General features: G+C 34.7%; 1 protein-coding gene across 1 annotated transcript in view; it reads left to right on the top strand.

Moving 5' to 3' along the window:
* The window catches only part of ACSS3 (acyl-CoA synthetase short chain family member 3), a 256,373-nt gene that overhangs the window by 220,027 nt on the left and 14,623 nt on the right, over window positions 1–21,723 (top strand). Inside the window, exons 11-13 of the mRNA XM_031938566.1 lie at window positions 1,530–1,593; window positions 15,531–15,612; window positions 16,562–16,684. Coding sequence (XP_031794426.1) covers window positions 1,530–1,593; window positions 15,531–15,612; window positions 16,562–16,684 — 269 coding nt within the window. The remainder of the gene's footprint in view (window positions 1–1,529; window positions 1,594–15,530; window positions 15,613–16,561; window positions 16,685–21,723) is intronic.

Below are 21,723 nucleotides of genomic sequence, written 5' to 3'. Positions count from 1 at the left end.
GTTTCTAGTTTTCATAATAAAATGGAAGTTGAAACAACATCAAGGATTTATTGAGATCTCAGGAGAACTTGATGATTTATTTTCATGGGAAGCATATAATGAGAAGGGAACTTAATAAAAGTAAAAGCCTACAGTATCTTGTGTCATTTCAGTGCAGAGACAACTTAGTATTGAAAGCCATGTGACAGTATCAGGAAAATTATTAAGATCAGCTCTTCAAGGATTACAGTAAGGTGATCCTCATTCTGATAGGTCATTTTCTTTTATGAATGTCTATAGGTCACTGTTGAGATATGAAGAATTTTGAGGGGAAGGGGGAGAGCTGGGCCTGTTTAAATCAATGGTTCTTTGCAAGGACTCCATTTTTTTTTAAATGTTTTGTATAATTTATTGACTGTATTTTTGTTGCGATTGGGAAAGGGGTCACAGACCAGTGTCACAAGGTGTCTCAAAAGAATTTAAATTTATCTCCTAGTCAAGGGGCAAAGTTTTATTGAAAGTAATGGTATACCATTATAAAGTAGACTGAATTGTAAGGGAATTCAGTAAAGAAACAGAAGCAAGGAGATACACTTATACAGCTTTCAATCATAAATATGCTAATTCTGTGTCTCAAGGGTAGGACTAGGGAATAATCTCCAGATGAATTGAGGGTGGTCTCCGAAATTTGACTAGCACTGACCAAATCATCAGAAAGCAATGAACTGAGAAGCATTCTATTCAGAATCAGGCAGATTAGGCATAAGAATTTTCTGAGGCAGACTCCCAAATCGAAAGTTTTATGGTTTCATATTACATCATTTTGACTACAATATTGAATTCTAAATCAGTATAATAGATTTCCCTTGTAATCCTTTGTATTTTATCTTATATGTTTAAAAACATTATTCAGAGAAGAAGTCCATGTTATAAAACAAAGGTTATGATCCCAAATTTAAAGCAAATTCCAATTGTACTTAGTCCCTTTGTGATCTTGGAAAGTTTAGTCTACCACTCTGTGCCTAAGTTTTTTTATTTGTAAAAAAAAAATGTTGGAAAAGATCTCAAAAATCTTTTCCAAATCTTGATATTGTGCCTATCTTTGAGTCCCAGTAAATCTGGCTTTCTTCTTTTTCAGATTCAGTTTAAAAGGGATATAAAATATTTACAGTGGGATTAACAGCAAATGCCAACCATTATATCTTATTTTAGGCTATCTTTGGCAGAAAAATGATGGTTCTCCTCAAGCTCTGCATCTGTGCTGTTTTTTTTTAATTTATTTTAAAATCAGGAATGTATTGGTTTGTAGCCTATTACCATTGTATATTTCTACTCTTTGGGGAAATATCTCTTATAAGGAAATGTCTCTAGAAAAAATGTTTCTTAAGAATTAAAACATATTGTTCTATAGAACAATTTTTGTTGTTTGATTCAGAAGAATGTGAAGGTATGCTCTATTTCCATTTCTAATTATCTGGAAATCCTCAATAGCCATTAACTTGAATATCACATTTACCCCAAACTTATTTTTTTTTAATTTGACTTTACAGTAATGATTTTGGATGACAACATGCAAAAACTGAAGGCCCGTACCTTGGGAAATATTGTGGTAAAGTAAGCAACATTTCTAGAATCAATCCATAAAACACCAGTCATTACCTTAAAGAAGACTGTATAGAAGCATGCAAAATAAAACAATCTGAGGTGACCATTCTAGTGATGATACTGATGATGGTGGAGGTCAGGTTGTTGCTCAAGTCACTGACTTCTTAGTTGGATTCTGGGGAAGATGTTGGTTCTCAAATGTGGGACCAAAGTGTTAAAAATTGCAGGCCTTATACTAGGTCATATCACAGTCCATTCATAGCGTCTCATCTATAATGGTTCTTTTGTGCATCTGACATATTGGAATATAAATAGATTTATTCCTTTTGGTTGAAGAGTATTTATTTAGTCTTTTCTTGGATACAGTTTAGAATAGAACTGATCTTGAAGACAGGAAGGCTGTGTTTAAACCCTGCCTCTCATATAATATTAGCCATATGATGCTGGAAACATTCTTTAAACACTGAATAGTGTCATATCTAAAAGGCTATAATTTTCAGGTGAATTCCCACTCTGTATAAGTTGAAAGGGTTCCTGAACTTAGAAGCTCCTCACCTCTTTGAAATCACAGGTCTGAATAGATTAAAAGGAAAAAAAAAATATTGTATTTGTCCTGGCAGTGGAAACTGGGATGCATGAAGCATGACATCAGGAGCCTTGCTGTTTGTCAAGGATCTATATGACTTTGGTTTCTTTGAGTAACATGGTCTTGGTGCATCCCTTTATAGATGATATTTTTATCTCTCTAACTAGATCATGAATGGGAGGTATAGAACTGAGAAGGAGTCTTAGAGGCTTACTAGCTCTGCCCCTTTATTTTGATAAATGAGTCCTTGAAGTTTAGGGCTAGTTTTGACAATCACACGTGGTAATTGGAAGAGCCATGATTTGAATCCAAGTTTTCAGTCTCCAAAACAGGAGTACTTGGAGGAGAAATAGCTTCTTTTCTAGACTAACCTATTCTAGATAAGATTCTTAGGAGAAGTTTATTTTCTAGAATATTAGAACTGGAAGGAAATAGAAACCCTGAGATATGAGATGACTTGAAAGTACTTATTTTGAACAGGAGTGTTTTTCCCTCATTTGTTCATTTTAATGAAAATCAAAAAAGAAATTTAAGTATTCATCTCTTTTAAAGTATCTATTAACTCATCTGACTTTAGTCAAAGTTGACAATTTTTAATAGAAAACTAAAGAATCTGAAAGCAAAATTCAAAAAAAATAAGTCATTATTTTTATTTTAGGGATGATGCAAGAATTTTTTTCCTCACATATTAACTATGTACAGAGCTTGTTGTTGTTGTTGCTGTTCTTCTTTTTTCTTCTTCTCTTCTTCCTCTTTCTGTTCCTCCTCTTCTTGTTTTTTTTATTTTTCTTCTTTTCCTCCTCCTCCTCCTTCTTCCTCCTCCTTCTTTCTCCTTCTTCTTTCTCCTTATCTTCCTTCTTCATTCTCCTCCTTTTCCTCCTCCTCCTCTTCCTCTTCCTCTGCTTCTGCTGCTTTCTCCTCCTCCTCCTCCTCTTCCTCCCTCTCTGCTGTTGCTGCTGCTTTGTCTTCCTCCTCTTCCTCCGCCTGTTCTTCCTCCTCCTCCTTCTTTTCCCTTCCTTTTCCTTTTTTCTGCTTTTTTTCTGCTCCTCTTTCTCCTTCTACAACCTTTAAAAATTGGGGATAATAATCATGCTGATGCTGATGATACCTAATATTAATATTATTAGCCATATGATGCTGGAAACATTCTTTAAACACTGAATAGTGTCATATCCAAAAGGCTATAATTTTCAGGTGAATTCCCACTCTGTATAAGTTGAAAGGGTTCCTGAACTTAGAAGCTCTTAAGTTTTTTTCTGTTCCCTCTTTTTCTCTAACCACCCTCTGAAGAATACAGACATTTCCCAGGACTAGTTGTAGGGGAGGAGGACAAAGAAGAAGACAAACAACCAAAGCAGCTTTCCCCCCTTCATTGTTGGCCCGGTCTCGGGCTTGATTTTATTTTCTTGATCTTAAGTCCTCAGTTCTTCATTCTTCACACTCATAGGGCCCTATCTTTGCCATACCAGCAATTCTCAATAACAGAGACTTTACACACTCCTCAGAAGCAAATAAGATAAAGAAAAAAAATCAATTTTTATTCAAGCCTGGATATTCCTAAAGAATTTATTTATTCAACTAATATTTGTGTAGTATTTTAAGATTTAAGCTCTTCACATACACTATCTTATTTGATTCTTCCAACAATCTTGTGAAGTAGGTGCTATATTTATGTTCATTTTACAGGAAAGATAATTGAGGCTAAGAGAGATTAAATGATTTGCTCAGAGTCACACAGATAATCACCCAGAAAGATGTCTGCCTGGTTCCAGGCACTATGTTATAAGCACTGATTAATGTCTGAGACATGATTTGAATTCAGATCTTTCTGACTCCAGGCCAAGCTCTTCTCTGTTCTACCACCTACCTGCCTATTGTAGCTTTTGTATCAGTTTTAATTTTAATTTTATTTTTATTTTTATTTTTTTTAATTTAATAGCCTTTTATTTACAGGATATATACATGGGTAACTTTACAGCATTAACAATTGCCAAACCTCTTGTTCCAATTTTTCACCTCTTACCCCCCCACCCCCTCCCCTAGATGGCAGGATGACCAGTAGATGTTAAATATATTAAAATATAAATTAGATACACAATAAGTATACATGACCAAAACGTTATTTTGCTGTACAAAAAGAATCAGACTCTGAAATATTGTACAATTAGCTTGTGAAGGAAATCAAAAATGCAGGTGTGCATAAATATAGGGATTGGGAATTCAATGTAATGGTTTTTAGTCATCTCCCAGAGTTCTTTCTGGGCATAGCTAGTTCAGTTCATTACTGCTCCATTAGAAATGATTTGGTTGATCTCGTTGCTGAGGATGGCCTGGTCCATCAGAACTGGTCATCATATAGTATTGTTGTTGAAGTATATAATGATCTCCTGGTCCTGCTCATTTCACTCAGCATCAGTTCGTGTAAGTCTCTCCAGGCCTTTCTGAAATCATCCTGTTGGTCATTTCTTACAGAACAGTAATATTCCATAATATTCATATACCACAATTTATTCAGCCATTCTCCAACTGATGGACATCCATTCAGTTTCCAGTTTCTAGCCACTACAAAAAGGGCTGCCACAAACATTCGTGCACATACAGGTCCCTTTCCCTTCTTTATAATCTCTTTGGGATATAATCCCAGTAGTAACACTGCTGGATCAAAGGGTATGCACAGTTTGATAACTTTTTGAGCATAGTTCCAAACTACTCTCCAAAATGGTTGGATTCGTTCACAACTCCACCAACAATGAATCAATGTCCCAGTTTTCCCACATCCCCTCCAACAATCATCATTATTTTTTCCTGTCATCTTAGCCAATCTGACAGGTGTGTAGTGGTATCTTAGAGTTGTCTTAATTTGCATTTCTCTGATTAATAATGACTTGGAGCATCTTTTCATATGACTAGAAATAGTTTCAATTTCTTCATCTGAGAATTGTCTGTTCATATCCTTTGACCATTTTTCAATTGGAGAATGGCTTGATTTTTTATAAATTAGAGTTAATTCTCTATATATTTTGGAAATGAGGCCTTTATCAGAACCTTTGACTGTAAAAATATTTTCCCAGTTTATTGCTTCCCTTCTAATCTTGTCTGCATTAGTTTTGTTTGTACAAAAACTTTTCAGTTTGGTATAATCGAAATTTTCTATTTTGTGATCAGTAATGATCTCTAGTTCTGCTTTGGTCATAAAGACCTTCCCCTTCCACAGGTCTGAGAGGTAAACTATCCTATGTTCCTCTAATTTATTAATAATTTCATTCTTTATGCCTAGGTCATGAACCCATTTTGACCTTATCTTGGTGTACGGCGTTAAGTATGGATCAATGCCTAGTTTCTGCCATATTAGTTTCCAATTTTCCCAGCAATTTTTATCAAACAGTAAGTTCTTATCCCAAAAGCTGGGATCTTTGGGTTTGTCAAAGACTAGGTTGCTATATTTGTTGACTGTTTTATCCCTTGAACCTAATCTATTCCACTGATCAACTAATCTATTCCTTAGCCAATACCAAATAGTTTTGGTAACTGCTGCTCTATAATATAATTTTAGATCTGGTACAGCTAAGCCACCATCATTTGATTTTTTTTTCATTAATTCCCTTGAAATTCTTGACCTTTTGTTTTTCCATATGAACTTTGTTGTTATTTTTTCTAGGTCATTAAAATAGTTTTTTGGGAGTCTGATTGGTATAGCGCTAAATAAATAGATTAGTTTAGGTAATATTGTCATCTTTATTATATTTGCTCGCCCTATCCAAGAGCATTTAATATTTTTCCAATTGGTTAGATCAGACTTAATTTGTGTGAAAAGTGGTCTGTAATTTTGCTCATAAAGTTTCTGATTTTCCCTTGGCAGATAGATTCCTAAATATTTTATATTATCAGTAGTTACTTTAAATGGAATTTCTCTTTGTAACTCTGACTGTTGGATTTTGTTAGTGATATATAAGAATGCTGATGACTTATGTGGGTTTATTTTATAACCAGCAACTTTGCTAAAGTTGTGGATTATTTCTAATAACTTTTTAGCAGAATCTCTGGGGTTCTCTAAGTATACCATCATGTCATCGGCAAAGAGTGATAATTTGGCTTCCTCATTGCCTATTCTTATTCCTTTAATCTCTTTCTCAGCTCTTATTGCTATAGCTAGCGTTTCTAATACAATATTAAATAGTAACGGTGATAGTGGGCAACCTTGTTTCACTCCAGATCTTATTGGGAATGGTTGCAGTTTGTCTCCATTACATATGATGCTTACTGATGGTTTTAAATAGATGCTGCTGATTATTTTAAGGAAAAGTCCATTTATTCCTATACTCTCAAGTGTTTTTAATAGGAATGGATGTTGGATTTTATCAAATGCTTTTTCTGCATCTATTGAGATGATCATATGGTTTTTGTTAATTTGGTTATTAACATGGCCAATTATATTGATAGTTTTCCTAATATTGAACCAGCCCTGCATTCCTGGTATAAATCCTACTTGATCATAGTGTATTATCTTGGAGATGATTTTCTGTAGTCTTTTTGCTAATATCTTATTTAAGATTTTAGCATCAATATTCATTAGGGAGATTGGTCTATAATTTTCTTTCTCTGTTTTCAGCCTACCTGGTTTAGGTATCAGTACTATGTCTGTGTCATAGAAAGAATTTGGTAGGACTCCTTCATTCCCTATTTTATCAAATAATTTATATAGCATTGGGGCCAATTGTTCTTTAAATTTTTGGTAAAATTCACATGTAAATCCATCTGGTCCTGGGGATTTTTTCTTAGGGAGTTGTTTAATTGCCTGTTCTATTTCTTTTTCTGAAATGGGACTATTCAAGCAATTTACTTCCTCCTCTGTTAGTCTGGGAAGTCTATATTTTTGGAGGTAGTCATCAGTTTTAATTTTCGTAGTTGAGGAATCCTAAGCATTTAACCGTAATCATTTCCCCTTTGTTCTCTTTCTGATATAATAGGAATAGTCAGTCTAATCTCTAGATGGGAATTGATGCTAGACTTATTTTATTGTGAGAGCAAACTCCCTATACTAAACCAGGCCTGCATGTCTTCTACAACTTATAGTCTTAGTGCCTACAGTTCTAATTTAAGTGATTATATCAAACAACTAGTATATGCCAAAGGTAAGACTTGAACTCAGACCTCTAACTATCATACTATGCTGCCTCTCTAGAGGTTTCTATTTAAAAGGCTGTGATATACTATCACCTCACCACCCCTATATATACACACATATACTAACTTATGTATGCATGGATATGAATATATTCCCTTCCTCATTCCCTCTTTTTCCCCCCTTAAAAAAAATCTGCCACTCACACCCTAGCTTTATGACCTGGGACTTAACTTTTCAGTGCTGCAAGAAAATCCCTAACATTGTAAATTTTAGAATAGTTATGGTTCTCCATTGATATCCTTATTGAGTGGATCCAGAATATACTAAAACTTAACAGAAAAAGTGAAGTTAGGTCCTAATAAATTCTTTAGGAATATCCAGGCTTGAATAAAAATTGATTTTTTTTTCTTTATCTCATTTGCTTCTGAGGAGTGTGTAAGGTCTCTGTTGTTGAGTATTGCTGGTATGGCAAAGATAGGGCTCTATGAGTGTGAAGAATGAAGAACTGAGGACTTAAGATCAAGAAAATGAAATCAAGCCCAAGACTGGGCCAACAATGAAGGGGGGGAAAGCTGCTTTGGTTGTTTGTCTTCTCTTCTTCTTTGTCCTCCTCCCCTACAACTAGTCCTGGGAAATGTCTGTATTCTTCAGAGGGTGGTTAGAGAAAAAGAGGAAACAGAAAAGAAAATACTCAATTGGAAATTCCTGTCACAATCTGCTTGGTCCAGGTAATAATAAGCATGTTCCCTGACCCTGAGTGAATCATCCATCATCCATGCAATCCAACTGTGGGTAGCTTGTAGCCAAGGGCTTTGTCCTAGATTGCCTCCTCTCTCTATGTTCTCTTTGTGACCTTCTCAGCTCCCATGGATCCATTTATCATCTATATGCATATGATTTCCAAATAGCTATATCGAGCCTCAGTCCCTCTCTCGTGAGCTCCAGTCTTACATTATTAACTTTATCAGACATTTCTAACTAGATGTTGCAGAGACATCTCACCCTGAAATGTTCCAAACAGAACTCATCTTTCCCCACCAAACCCTTTATTCTTTCTAACTTTTCCTCTTTCTATAGAAGGCATGACATTCTAACTAAAGTTCTCCTCCTCCTCCCTCAACCATTTAACTTAATCTAGCATTGTCAGTTCATCTCCTATGATATCTCTCATATTCTCTCTACCTACATAGCTACCGTTCTAGTTAAGGTCCTCATCACATCTCCCCAGGACCATTGAGATAGACTTCCAATTGGACTTCTTGTCAAATTGGTATTATTAAAATGGATATCTGTCTTTTGACCTATTCTCATGAAAGCTTAGTTTTACATGCCTCTAGAACAAAGCAGAAAGCTCTCTGACATTTAATGACCTTCACAATACATCTCCAACCCATTTCAGGAGGGATTTTGGCAATAACTATCCTTCATTCATTTGATATTTAAGTAAAGACAGACTATCCTGCTATTTCTCCTGACTCTGCCTTTGTTTTTCTTTGCACACTTCTGTTTCATTTAAATTCAATTCATGTACAAGTCAAGATATAACTCTCATGATATCATTGGTCATCTCCAGAACAAAGGACAGATAACAAGATGTGTATATTATATTTCCCAAATTTGGAATGTACTCATTCCCCCCATACATTTATATACCCAACTTCTCACTCTAACCTAACTCTAATACTAAAAACACCTAATACACATACACTATGTATACACACACACACACACACACACACACACACAGTATGGGACTGTTTAATTTTTGTTATTGTTGCCCAGCATAATAGCACAATATCTGGCAAACAATTAGCCTTTAATAAATACCTATTGTTTGATTGAAATGACTTGTATGTCATATTCCTTCAAACTGGTGTTTTGTTTTATTTTCTATTGATACTCAGGATCATTTTTTTTTTTTTAAATTGGAGCCCATGGACAAAGGTTTGGATTAGGTGGGATGTGAATGACTATGAAGCCCAACCCTTTCATTTTATAAATGAGAGAGACTGTTTTTGTGGGTCTTAGCCTAGAGATGTCAAATGGCTTGCCCAAGGTGATCTGTATAGTTTGTGGCAAAGCTAGATATAAATCCCAGTTTTCTGATTCCAGATCTCATTTCCCTTTTTACTGCACTGCAAATTTGTAGGAATGGGGGATAGGAGGTAGGAATAAGCTTATGATTTTTCTTTATATAGAAAAATTCCCTTTACCAGTCCAAGTTGGTTTATCCTCTGTAAAGAATCTCCTCCTCTGTCCTTCCCTCCCCCCTTCTTTCTGTGTCTCTCTTTCTCTTTGTTTCTCCTTCTGTATCTCTGTTTTTAATCTCTCTCTGTCTCTCTCTGTGTCTCTGTCTGTCTCTGTCTCTCTCCAACTCTCTCTGTTTCTCTCTTTCTTTCTCTCTTTACTTTCCCCCTCCCCCAGTTTCTCTTGCCCCTTTTTTCCCTTTTCTCAAGCCTGAATTGATATCCTGAGGTGATTTTATCCTGGATCCCACCTCTCATGATTTATTCATCCCTTCTAAGAACCTAACATTTTAGGGAAGACTTTAGTCATATTTCAGCTTAGACTCTCTTTCCCTCTGCATTCCTATTTTTCCTATTTTGCTAAACTGTATTGTCTGATTCTTTTCTCTCTCCCCTCTATTTCCCAGGAGCCTTTTTATGTTGGCATTCCCTTTAGAATCTAAGTTCTTGTAGCACAGGAGTTAGCTTGCTTAATTGTATTTCTCCCCCAACACCCACTAGAATATTTGACATTCAGCAAGAGCTTAATACATGTTTTCTTTCTATTTATCCATAGAATTGACTTCCTTAAAATTGGTTATAAAGCCAGAAAGCCAGAAGCAGGACAATAGTATAGCATGACTGCTTATAAAGAGAAAATAATAAGTGTTCAGTAAAGCCCAGCTCCAACTTTTTGCTCTCTCATTCCTCTTTCTCATTATTTCCCACCTCTTGACATCCTACCTTCTTCATGAAGAGTTCCCCAAATTAGTTATTATGTGATCATAGATTTAGAACCGAAAGGGACCTTAGAGTTTGTCTTATCCAGCATCATCATAATGTTTTCTACTAATCATACTTGGTCCAAACCTAAAATTCCCATGATTCTGCCTTCATTCATCACTTGCCAAATGCTCACCAGCCTCATTCCTTGATCCTGATACAAAAAGTCTCTATACTTAAGGTATCTATATGTCCTATACTTTGGAGCACCAGCTAGTATTTGTCTTAGAAGCAGGGATTTTCTCTCCATTCACTTTGCTTTTGTACAAAATAGATGGATGCTTCAAAATTTCTTCCTATCTTCTTCCCTGCCTCCCTTCTTTCTTTTTTCCTTCTTTCCGAGGAGTGAGAGGAAGACATAATAGGATTGCTTTGTTTAATACATGTCCATTAAAAAAAACAACAACCGTTTATTATTTTATAAATGGAATAACATTACATGTTCTTAGAACTGGACCATTCTCTATGGTCATCTGAGCAGGAGACAAGGTCACTTGGCAGCAGTGAGTTCTGCTGCAGGGGTTGAGTTCAAAGCAGGTGGGTAAATTATCTGTGGTTTTTAATTATTCATGCTACTGCTCCTTGTTTTCTATAAGATAACCTGAGCTAATATTTGTGAAGTACTTTGCAAATCGCAAAGTGCTATATAAATGCTAGCTGTCATCATCATTATTATTAATATTATGATGTTTATTATACTTTAAAAAAAATCTCCTAAATCTGTTTTACTGAATCATATTTTGGGCCATATTTTTTTTAATGATTAGGAAAAAACAAACTTTTGGGATATTAAAAATAAAATGGGATATGCTATTATTAAATTTTAAAATCCAGAGACTGGAAACAATTTTCTTTCTTGTTTTTTTTTTCTTTTTTCTGTATCAGGTGATTTAGTATAGTTGATGTTTTTGCCCCCGTTTTTTAACTGTATCATCCATTATGATTGGCTATGTAATTAGCAACCGAGAAATAACCATGGAAACCACCTTTCCCTTGTGGGTTCATTCGAATCCAAAATTGCAAGTCTTTCAACCCTTTGCAGGTTACAATGATTCATTTCAGCATGCTAAGTAGATGAACTGAAAGGGTTGGAAAATAGTGTTTTTAAAAATCATTTATTGAGTTGATCTACTTTAAAGATATTTTGTATTCCTCACTGTCGCTTAGTCTCTAGGGTATTTCTTGCAAAGGGAAAGACTCTTTGGTTGTTTTTAGGAACAGAGGAATCTGAATGTGATCTATTTAGTAACCTGAGAGAGAAATATTATTGAATCCTTATCTTAAATAATGACCTGGTATTTAATTAAGCCTATAGTTTCTTTTACAGAGTTCTTTTCATCTTGTGGACTTTACTTTCTGCTAAGATAGAAGACCTTAATGATTCTTTACTTAAAATCTTTTTCTTTTTTAACACCTGCTTAGAGAAGTTAATTTTGTAGGAGGAAAAGTCATCTTTTTCAAATTGCAAAGAGGATAGAATGACCAGGACTTTTATGAGGCGCTCCCATACTCATTCCAAAGGTTTAGAATAGAGAAACATAATTATGAGTCACTAGTTTACATATAACACTGAGGTGACAGAAAATGAAAGAAAAACTTATTTAGAATGACTATAGAACATACTTAGTAATCTCTGTTATTAGACAAATAGATGAAACTGTTTACAATAAGTTCAGTAAAAATGATCAGTTGTTATTGTGCCAAATTCCATCTGATTCTGTGGCCAATTCTGAGATTTTTTTTTGACACCTGTTCCTCTGTTATTTAAAAGAGCAGTTAAGCATGTGCACTATTGTTTTTTTCCCCATTTGCTGGTACACAGTGCTGGATGAGTTGAATAAAAGCTAATGATGTGAGAAGTTCACTCTTTAAAATTGGAAGAAAAAAGAAATGTAATTATGTTTAAACATGGACTGGTTTGTAGAATTCTAAATCAAAATTGTCATGTTGTCTTTTGGCAAAAAGACTGAGACTGGTATATTTGTGAAAGGCTTTTCTTCATCAGTTAATTTCTTGAGTTTTCATTAGAAAACTCTCTAGAATTTTATAGAACAGCAACTTTAAAGAAGTTAGGATCCTCACTTTCTAGTGGCTTATATTCTTATATACCTATGATATCCTCAAAATGCTTCTTCATTTCACTGCCGAAGATTGTGATCTCTCCATACCTTCTCATCTTTCATATAACTTCTATTAATAATTCAGGATACATTTGTCCAATATAATGAAATCTTTATCCCTAGTTATTTTTAATATTTTATGGATACCAGAATGCTCAGGTTAGGGATTTGGCCTGATTCAGGGCAATCCCCTATTAGTTTTATTTCAATATCAGAGTGTAATAAGGCACTAGTCAACAATTAACAAAAGGAGACATTCAACTTTGAGCCCTGCTCATTATCAATGTGTAATGCTTATCCAAGAGATTTGGGTATTATGATGTAACTCAGTGGGATGCCCATCAAATTGCATGTTATAATTTGTCATTCAACATGTTTCATCTTATATTTTCCTTTGTGTATTACTAAGTCAGTGTCTTTTAAGTGACTTTTAAGAGGATTATATAATATTTTAAGTTGCAAAGTAGTTAGCAGTAACATTACCATATATAGGGGAAGTCCCGCTGGCTGGACTTTCCAACAAGCATCCTATGTGACCTAGTAGAACACCTTTAGCAAGAATAGGTCTCTCTATTTTATACTTCATTTGATATTAATGATCAAAGAATGAAAGTCATTACAAGGAGCTACATAAGGAATATAAAGTAGATACTACATAATGTAGTATTATTTCGAGAGGAAGAGAGCCCTAATAACTAGGGAGGGGAATGAGGAGATAAAAGAAGCTATAGGAGGTTTCACCAGAGCTTTGCTTGAAGGAAGATCAGGATTCTAAAAAATCGAGATGAAGAAGAAGGTTTACATTCCAGAGATAAGCATTATATCATCCTGAGCGTGAAGAGTGTAGAAAAACTTAAGCTCTGACATTTGACATTAGGGTACTTAAAATTTAAGCAGGCAAAGAAAACATATACAGATAGAATATGGTATGTGAGTGACACTGTGCTGCCCAAATAAGTACTCCTGGGTCATAACTTTCAGCACTATCATACTATCAGCACATATTTTCAGCATTAGCATTTCTTTCCATCTTTTATGTGAAAGATGGAGATTGAATTGTTGAAAAGTCTGTGACTTGATATCAACAATATCATGAGAACGTCATGAAAACAATAATCATGAGAACGTGATGTAGAAGTGATAGATAATATTTTCCAGTCATGTCCAATGCTTCATAATTCCATTTGGGGTTTGCTTGGTAAAGATACTGGAGTGATATGCCATTTCTTTCTAATATTACAGATGAGGAACTAAGTCAAACAGGGTTAAGTGACTTGCCCAGGACCACACAGATAGTAAGTACCTGAGGCCAGATTTGAATTCAGGCAGAGTTTTCCTGGTTCTCGACCTACTACTGTGCCACATAGCTGCTCATTAGTTATATTTATCAATAGAAATTCCCTGGAAGAAAACAAAATGGGAGAAATACAGAATCAGAGGATAATGGATTTAGCGCTAAGAGGCACCTTGTGGCCATTGACACCAATCTTTTTATTTTATAAATGAGGTCAAAGTGAGGGACAGAGAGTGTAAGAGACTCATTCAAATTCACAAGTTAGTAAGTATGAAAGGAAGGATTTAAATTCAAGTGTTTTTTTGTTTTTTTGTTTTTTTTTTTTCTAATTTTAATTCATCTCTCCAGGCACACCTCACCTAGACAGAAAAAAAAGATAGAGAGATAGACTTCCTGGATTGAAAATGATCTTTTATTGCTTGGTCTTGGTCTATACTTGTTATATAACATTCATTTTTTATTTATTGTCATTAGGGTCATGAGAGGTATTGTAGCATAAAGAATAAAGGACTGACCCTTGTAATCAGGAAAATCTGGTTTCAATTGCTGCCTCAGTTGGATTCTAACTGCTTTGCCATGGGTTATATACCAAGGTGCATTAGTGGAGTACATTTCCACACTGGAAGGTTTACTATCTGAATGATATAGAAAGAAAGACAGGGTATACATAAACTGTAGCAGGGACTTTGTCTTCTTTCCTAGCACCAACAGAAGGTAAGTAAAGATTGTATTAAAGAGACAAAAAGAACTTAATAGGAGGTCTGGTTCACATGGTATATTGTTTGTCATGGAATAAACTAGAGATTGTGGGGAAGGAAAAAGGTACTTAGCTTTGTGAAGGAGATTTCCTCTTCTAAAACCTGGAGTAGCTTTGGTGATTCTCAATCCCATCCCAAGATGTTCAGAAACAGTTAATTCTCTTTATAATTTCTAAGATGACACCATTGTGCACAGAGTGCCAGGCTTGGAGTCAGAAAGACTTATGTTCCTTGAATTCAAATCTGATCTCAGACACTTATTATCTGTATGTCCCTAGGCAAGTCACTTAATCCTATTTGCCTCAGTTTCCTCATCTGTAAAGTGAGCTAGAGAAGGAAATGGCAAACCACTCCAGTATCTTTACCAAGAAAACAGTCACAAAGAGTCAAACATGAGTGAAACAACTAAACAATAAATGACTTCTAAAGTCCTTTCCAATCTATGATCTTATCTATTTTATCTTATCTGTCTTATGACTTATTCCATGAAAGTGACTTTACTTCTCTTTATTCTAATTTTTTATTCTGTTATTGTTGCTAATGCTCTGGTGACTGTTCAGCATAAGAATGTACCAAATATGCATAAGTCACAGAAAGAACAATTATCCTTGCACTTTGTTTCAAATTACAACTTTGCTCCAGCTACCTGTATGACTTTGGAGAAGTCATTACTTTCCCCATTTATAAAATGTGAAACCACCTATAAAACTACAAGATTATTCTAAATGGCCTAGGAATTTTTCCATCGTTAGTGCTACAATTCTGTGGTTTTATAAACCCATCTGAACCTCAGTTTCTCTATCAGTCAAAAGATATTGAATGAATGGCTTCTAAGATTCCTTCCAGTTCTAAATCTGTGATTCTGTGACTCCTGATCCTCAGTGGTTTGGGCATCTGTAGTCATAGCCTGACTTGTAGATTTGGAGATGAAAGAAATATAGCTGTTTTCCATCGAATATTTGTTACTCATTTCACTGACCCTCTGATCTGTCTCCCTATATAAACTTTCATTCAATCTTACCTGCTGAATGTTAATCTCTATATTTTCTTTTAAGGTTGCCTTTGCCCCCTGGATCATTTTCGGGACTCTGGAAAAACCAGGAAGCCTTCAAGCATTTGTATTTTGAAAAGTTTCCTGTAAGAACCTTTAAGATACCATTTCAGATGAATCTGCTCATCATCAAACTTATTCACACAAGAAAAATACAGGAGTATCTTGTCCATAAAATCTTATGGCAAAAAGGAAATTTAAAAGACTATTGGATTTCAATCTTGCTTCATGAGTTGTGAATTGCTCAAATTGTAATTTAGCCCAAGTCAGCATTTATCTTTTGGGATTGGTGGCTCAACTACCTCCCTAACTGGCCTGTTTTAGAGTCAAAATGACTTTCCCTTACTTTCTCATTGTGAGAAAATTCTTTTGTAGATCTAACCAAAATCATTTATTGCATTTAATTTCATTTCTTTGTTTAGTAACTCAGAGTGGAAAAACTTCACCACTGGATTAGAAAAAAATTTTTAAAAAATCAGTTCATGGCCAGCCTTCTACCTCTTTATACTTAGGGAAGATAATTATCAGGAGGAAAAAAAAAAACCTAAACATTCTTTTGCTGAGACTTTGTTTGAAGCAATTCTATTCAGTAGATTTTGGGATTCTGTTCCATGATAAGACATTAGGATAGAACAAGAGTAGAATGAACTATGTGATACCTATTAAATATTAACATAGAAAAAATCTAATTATGAATCAAGAAGAAATCTGCCAATCAAGTATTCTGTGCTACTGATGGATATTGAAACAACACTTTTTCCATTAAGACAAGAAATTGGGTTCATAAACTTTATAACTCACTATGTTAACTCAAGTTGGATATACACAAAAAACTTTTAATTTATTACTAGTTGTTTAAGGACCAAACAGAATTTGGCAAGCTTTGAAAAAACAATCCAGTAACCTTATAACACCTAAGATTGAATGCAACCATTTCTTTTATAGTTTACAATGTCCTTAGTTTAAAAGTTAATATATTAATACATGACTGCTAAAATATATTTGTTTTGATCTTGTGGGATCTTCTGTTTATAGGGTTATTATGACACCATGGATGCTGGTTACATGGATGAAGATGGCTATTTGTATGTTATGTCTAGAGTTGATGATGTAATCAATGTAGCAGGTCACAGGATTTCAGCGGGTGCCATTGAAGAGGTATTAAAGAATACTGGATTTTGAATTCTCTTCCAAAAGGTGAATTTGGATAAGACTCTGGTCTTATCCAAATTTGCTCCAGCTACCTGTATGACTTTGGAGAAGTCATTACTTTCCCCATTTATAAAATGTGAAACCACCTATAAAACTACAAGATTATTCTAAATGGCCTAGGAATTTTTCCATCGTTAGTGCTACAATTCTGTGGTTTTATAAACCCATCTGAACCTCAGTTTCTCTATCAGTCAAAAGATATTGAATGAATGGCTTCTAAGATTCCTTCCAGTTCTAAATCTGTGATTCTGCAATTTCATTGAATAGCGACCTCCTAGGTGAGGCAAAATTCTCTACAAATGAATGTTGGCAGCTTCTCTTCAAGTTATAGTCTTCTAGAGTCTCCTAGAGTGACAAAAATTTAGTGACTTGCCCAGGTGACACAGACAGTATTTATTAGTGGAAGGATTGAAATACTGCTTTTCCTGGTTCCAAAACCAGCCTATTGACTACATCATGCTTTCTCTCTGAAGTAGAAGACAAAAAATCATTAAAAAAAAATATGAAATTCTGTCAACAAAAAATATGAGCACTTATTAGTTATGATCCTTTGCTAAGTCAGTGAGGAGTGGAGGTGGAAGGGATTCTGCTTCTGCTAAGATTGAATTCATTTCAATTTTCTGTGTATTTGATAACAGATCTGCAAAAATGGAGATAATATTTACATTCCATAGAGCTGTTTTGAAAGTAGGAACTTTTGCAGACCTCAAAGGGTTTATATGTATATACATATACAAAATATTTATATATATATATATGTATATATATATATACATATATATATATAAAACACATATATGTTTACTTATACAGATGGGCAATTCATATGTAACAGTTTCAGAGTTGTTTGGTATCTAGAAGTTTAAATGTCTTGTTCATGGTCATGCAGCTAGTATATGAACCCAGTTTCTTCCAAACTCCAGGGCTGGTTTCCATATTACTGTATTCATTACACTCTGTATGTGTTTGTATGTGATATTATACACACACACACACACACACACATATATATCCATTATGCTATAATTCCTCTCATATATAAGTTTGTGATTTAACATAATTGCTAGTTTTATTATTATTTGGAGAGATAACATAAAACAGTAGATAACACACAGAAGGACCTGAATTCAAATTTTGCCTCAGACATTTATAAGTGTTATAGCCTTGGGTATAAAAATTAGCATTCCTGTACTTTCATTTCCTCATCTTTTAAAAATTGTGGCAGGGATGATAGGAATGGAATTAATGGCTTCTAAGGTCCTTTTTCAGATTAAAATTGATACCAGAATTATTTCCTTCTGGTTCTGACCCAGCCTATGTGAATGGATGAATGAATGCATGAATGCATGAATGCATGAATGAATGAATGAATGAAAAAGAATTTGTTAATCACCTACTGTATGTAGTACTGTACAGTACTACATGTACTGTATGTACTAGGCTAAGTAATAAGGATACAAATACAGAAAATAAAGAAGTCCTTAACTCTCAAAAAGCTAATATTCATAAATTGTATATTTTCATTCAGAATTTTCACTGATATTCCCAAACACAAGAGAACACTTACATATATAAACAGAATAGAAAACAGGATTGTATGTGACAATGTGAAACTCTAATGTATGCAATTTTTGCTTTTAAAACAATTATTTAATAAAAGAACCTCATGTTCTAGTGGAGGAAACACTATAGATAGGGGAATGGTGATCAAAGAAGGCAGTTTTGGTCTAGGGAATCTGAGGAAAGTGCAAAAATTATTCATGGGCAGAGGACAACCTGCTTAAATCAGAGAACATATTTTATAGTACAATTATACTTCAATGAAATCAGCAAAATAGAATTAGAGGTTCAGCTAATCTTTTCCTCTAATTAAATGATAACCACCTTCTGTAAAGTGGGTATTTATCTTCATTTACAGCATGCTGAAGTTTATCATCCTTGCTTCTGTACACTTAGCTGTCTTGGTGTGGCAGCCAGTTCTCTCATGCTCCACTGACAGGAAGGCATTTCATTAAATATTTTGGTAGATATGACCCATGTGTGCTATTATTATACTGTCATCATTTAAACTTGACTTTCCCATTTGTAAAACTTGGAAATTGAAATTCATGCCTCAAGTGTTTTGGTAGACTTGTCAGAATGGGACTTTTTCCTTTCCAAATTCTTAATTTCTTGTTTCTTTAAGATAACTTCCTACTTCTACATACATTTCTGGTGGTCACAATTAATTAAAAATATCGCTATTTCATATGCTCAATATTTACCATCAATCAAAACTCCAACAGTTTTATTTTATTGGGTGAGAGGCATGAAAATAATAGTGACAGCCAAGTAGAAGAAGGCATAATCTGCTTGAAAATATTGCAGCTGACAATGTATGAAATATGGGTAGAACTGAATTTATAGAAGATTGTAATGTTCTCTTCTCTAAAATATAATTGTTCTCTGGGAGCAGGTTTCTTGGGTGGCTTCTGGAGGCAGCCTTCCTTTCAGTTCAATGTAATAATGACCCCAAATGCAGCCAGCTGTTAAAAGTACAGATCCTTTATTGTCTCTTCCAAAATAGCCTGGTTAGCTTTCTTAGAGGCCTATCTCTCTCCTTGGTTCCGAGAACTCTCATTGCCTCTGCCTCTTCAGCCTCCAGCTCCCTCTGAATCCTGGCTTCTCAATCTCCCCAACTGACTTCTGGCTGAGGCTCATCCTTTTATATGCTCTTTTAGAGGAGTGAACTCAAAGGTTGACTCCTCCTCTGAGAGAGTGGGATTGTGGGTTCCTGACTTGTGAATCTCCCGGACTTGTAAATCTCCTGACTGAATCCTGACTTGTGAATCTCAAATGGTAATGTGTGAACTAAAGTATGAATTCTTAAAGGTGTCAACTAAGTACATAAGCATTGTTTCTATCAATTCCAGTGAGTTAGTACCTTGTTTCAAGTTCTGGCCCATAACAGAAGATGAGAGGAAAAAATAGGAGAACCTAAGCTCAAAGTTGCCAAATGTCTTCTAAGCTTATGATTGGAATTTAGTCCAATTATTGACATTTAACAAATGAATTGAATATAATTTCTCCTTTATCTACTCCTCTAAATAATCTAATCCTTTGTTTTTTGAATATTTGGTGTTAAGGGACTTGCCCAGGGTCAAACAGCTATTAAGTGTCTTGAATCGGGTCCTCCAAACTCCAGACCCAGTGTTCTATCCCTGTACTATCTAACCATCCCTAACCAATCTGAATACTGAACAGTCTCTTAAAATTTTGCCTTTAATGTAATGGTTCCACTGAAGTCCCCTTCAAAGGGTATATCAAGAGAGTACAACCTCCTATCAAAAACAAGCTTTGAGTATAGGTTCATTGATTGTCCATCATCTGGACACTAGCCCAGCTAAGATCAGACAATCCTATCACCAGCTCAACTAAAGGGTGATGATTTTTAAAAATAAATTTTATTGATGTCCTTTTTTATGTTCTGTCAAAATAAGAATTTCAGCCCTTTCTTGTTGTGGCAAAGAAAAGTAATTAGGCAGAAGTATCTCATTTAGTGACTGCATCTGGGATTGTATATAACATTCTGTCTTGTCAATTTGAGATAGCATATGTGAAGTGATTTGCAAATCCTTAAGTGCTTTATAAATGCTAACTATGTAGTTAACTAGTTGGCTGTGTGGCTGTGTAGCAGGGACAATAAATGGCACAGGTCCATTGCTCTGCCATAGAGGATATAAAGAATGAATTATATGTCATTAGCTATCTTTCAAGACCTTCAGTAGCTTTTAGTGACTCAGTTCAACTTGCTTTTTAAAAAATCACATTTTATTGATATTTTTAGTTTTTATATTACATAAATTTTCCCCTTTCCAACTAATAGATTTCATATAAAAGAGATTTTTTAGAAGAAACAGAGGGGAAAAATCAGCAAAAATAAATAATGCATCAACAATACAAACCTGAAAATTCATGCAATTTCCCATGCTTCTTTAGTGATCTTTTCATTAACATGGCCATAGTCCTCATGCATATTGTTCTGAAAACTTACATTGATGTAATGCTTTAGAATTTGCAAACCTATGTATTTCTTTTTTCTTTTCCTGATATCTTCTAAGGGAAAAAGTTTAGATGTATAATTTCTCAAAGTATCATGTGTGTTGACTGACTATTCTGATGCTGCATTTTATTTCCACTTATCTTTCAAGGTTGTTGTAAGGATCAAGTGAGATAAAATTGTAAAGCACTTACACAGTGCATGGAACATAGTTAAGTGCTATGTAAACATTAGCTCTTATTGTTATTAGTGCAAGATTTAGGTCATACCAATGGAACATGAGCTCTAGGTAACAATAGCATCATAAACTGGACTTGGAAAAAACCGAGGTCATCTAGTCAAATTCCCTTCTTTCTTAGATGTGGAAACAAAGATGTTTCCCACTCTCTCCTTATATGTTACCAGCTATGTGACCTGAGCAATTCACTTAATCTCCCTCAGTCCCTTTCCTCATGTCTAAGTAAACCCTATGTCTTAAGATCAATTGTTTCCCTTTTCCAAGGGAAGAGTTATGTTCCTTTGAGGATGGTGATGATGATTCTCCTCCTCCTCCTCCCCTTCTTTCTCCTCCTTCCTTTTTTCCTTTTTCTTCCCCACCTCTTCTTCCTATTCCTCCTCCTCCTCCTTCCTCTCTGTCTCTCTCTATGTGTTTCTCTCTGTCTCTGTTTCTGTTCTGCCGCCTTGCCCCCCAATCATGAAAAGTTCTATTGGTATCCATGAAAACTTGGAAATTTTGTGTTGAAGTGCTATAGTTTAAACCTATAGACATGTTCAAAAGCAATTTACTTCTTTAAAGATTGTTTTGACCAAAATTGCCATTATTTGTTTTCAATTTAGTGCTTTTTTTTCACTAGTGTAAGAATGATGACTTCCCCAGGGTGATTATGTGCCCAGTGAGTATACCTTGAAAATTTGATTACTATAGGCTTTAAATAATTACATTAAC

This window comes from Sarcophilus harrisii, chromosome 5 (assembly GCF_902635505.1).
Source record: "Sarcophilus harrisii chromosome 5, mSarHar1.11, whole genome shotgun sequence".
NCBI classification, from domain to species: domain Eukaryota; kingdom Metazoa; phylum Chordata; class Mammalia; order Dasyuromorphia; family Dasyuridae; genus Sarcophilus; species Sarcophilus harrisii.
This window is presented reverse-complemented; position numbering and strand designations above follow the sequence as displayed.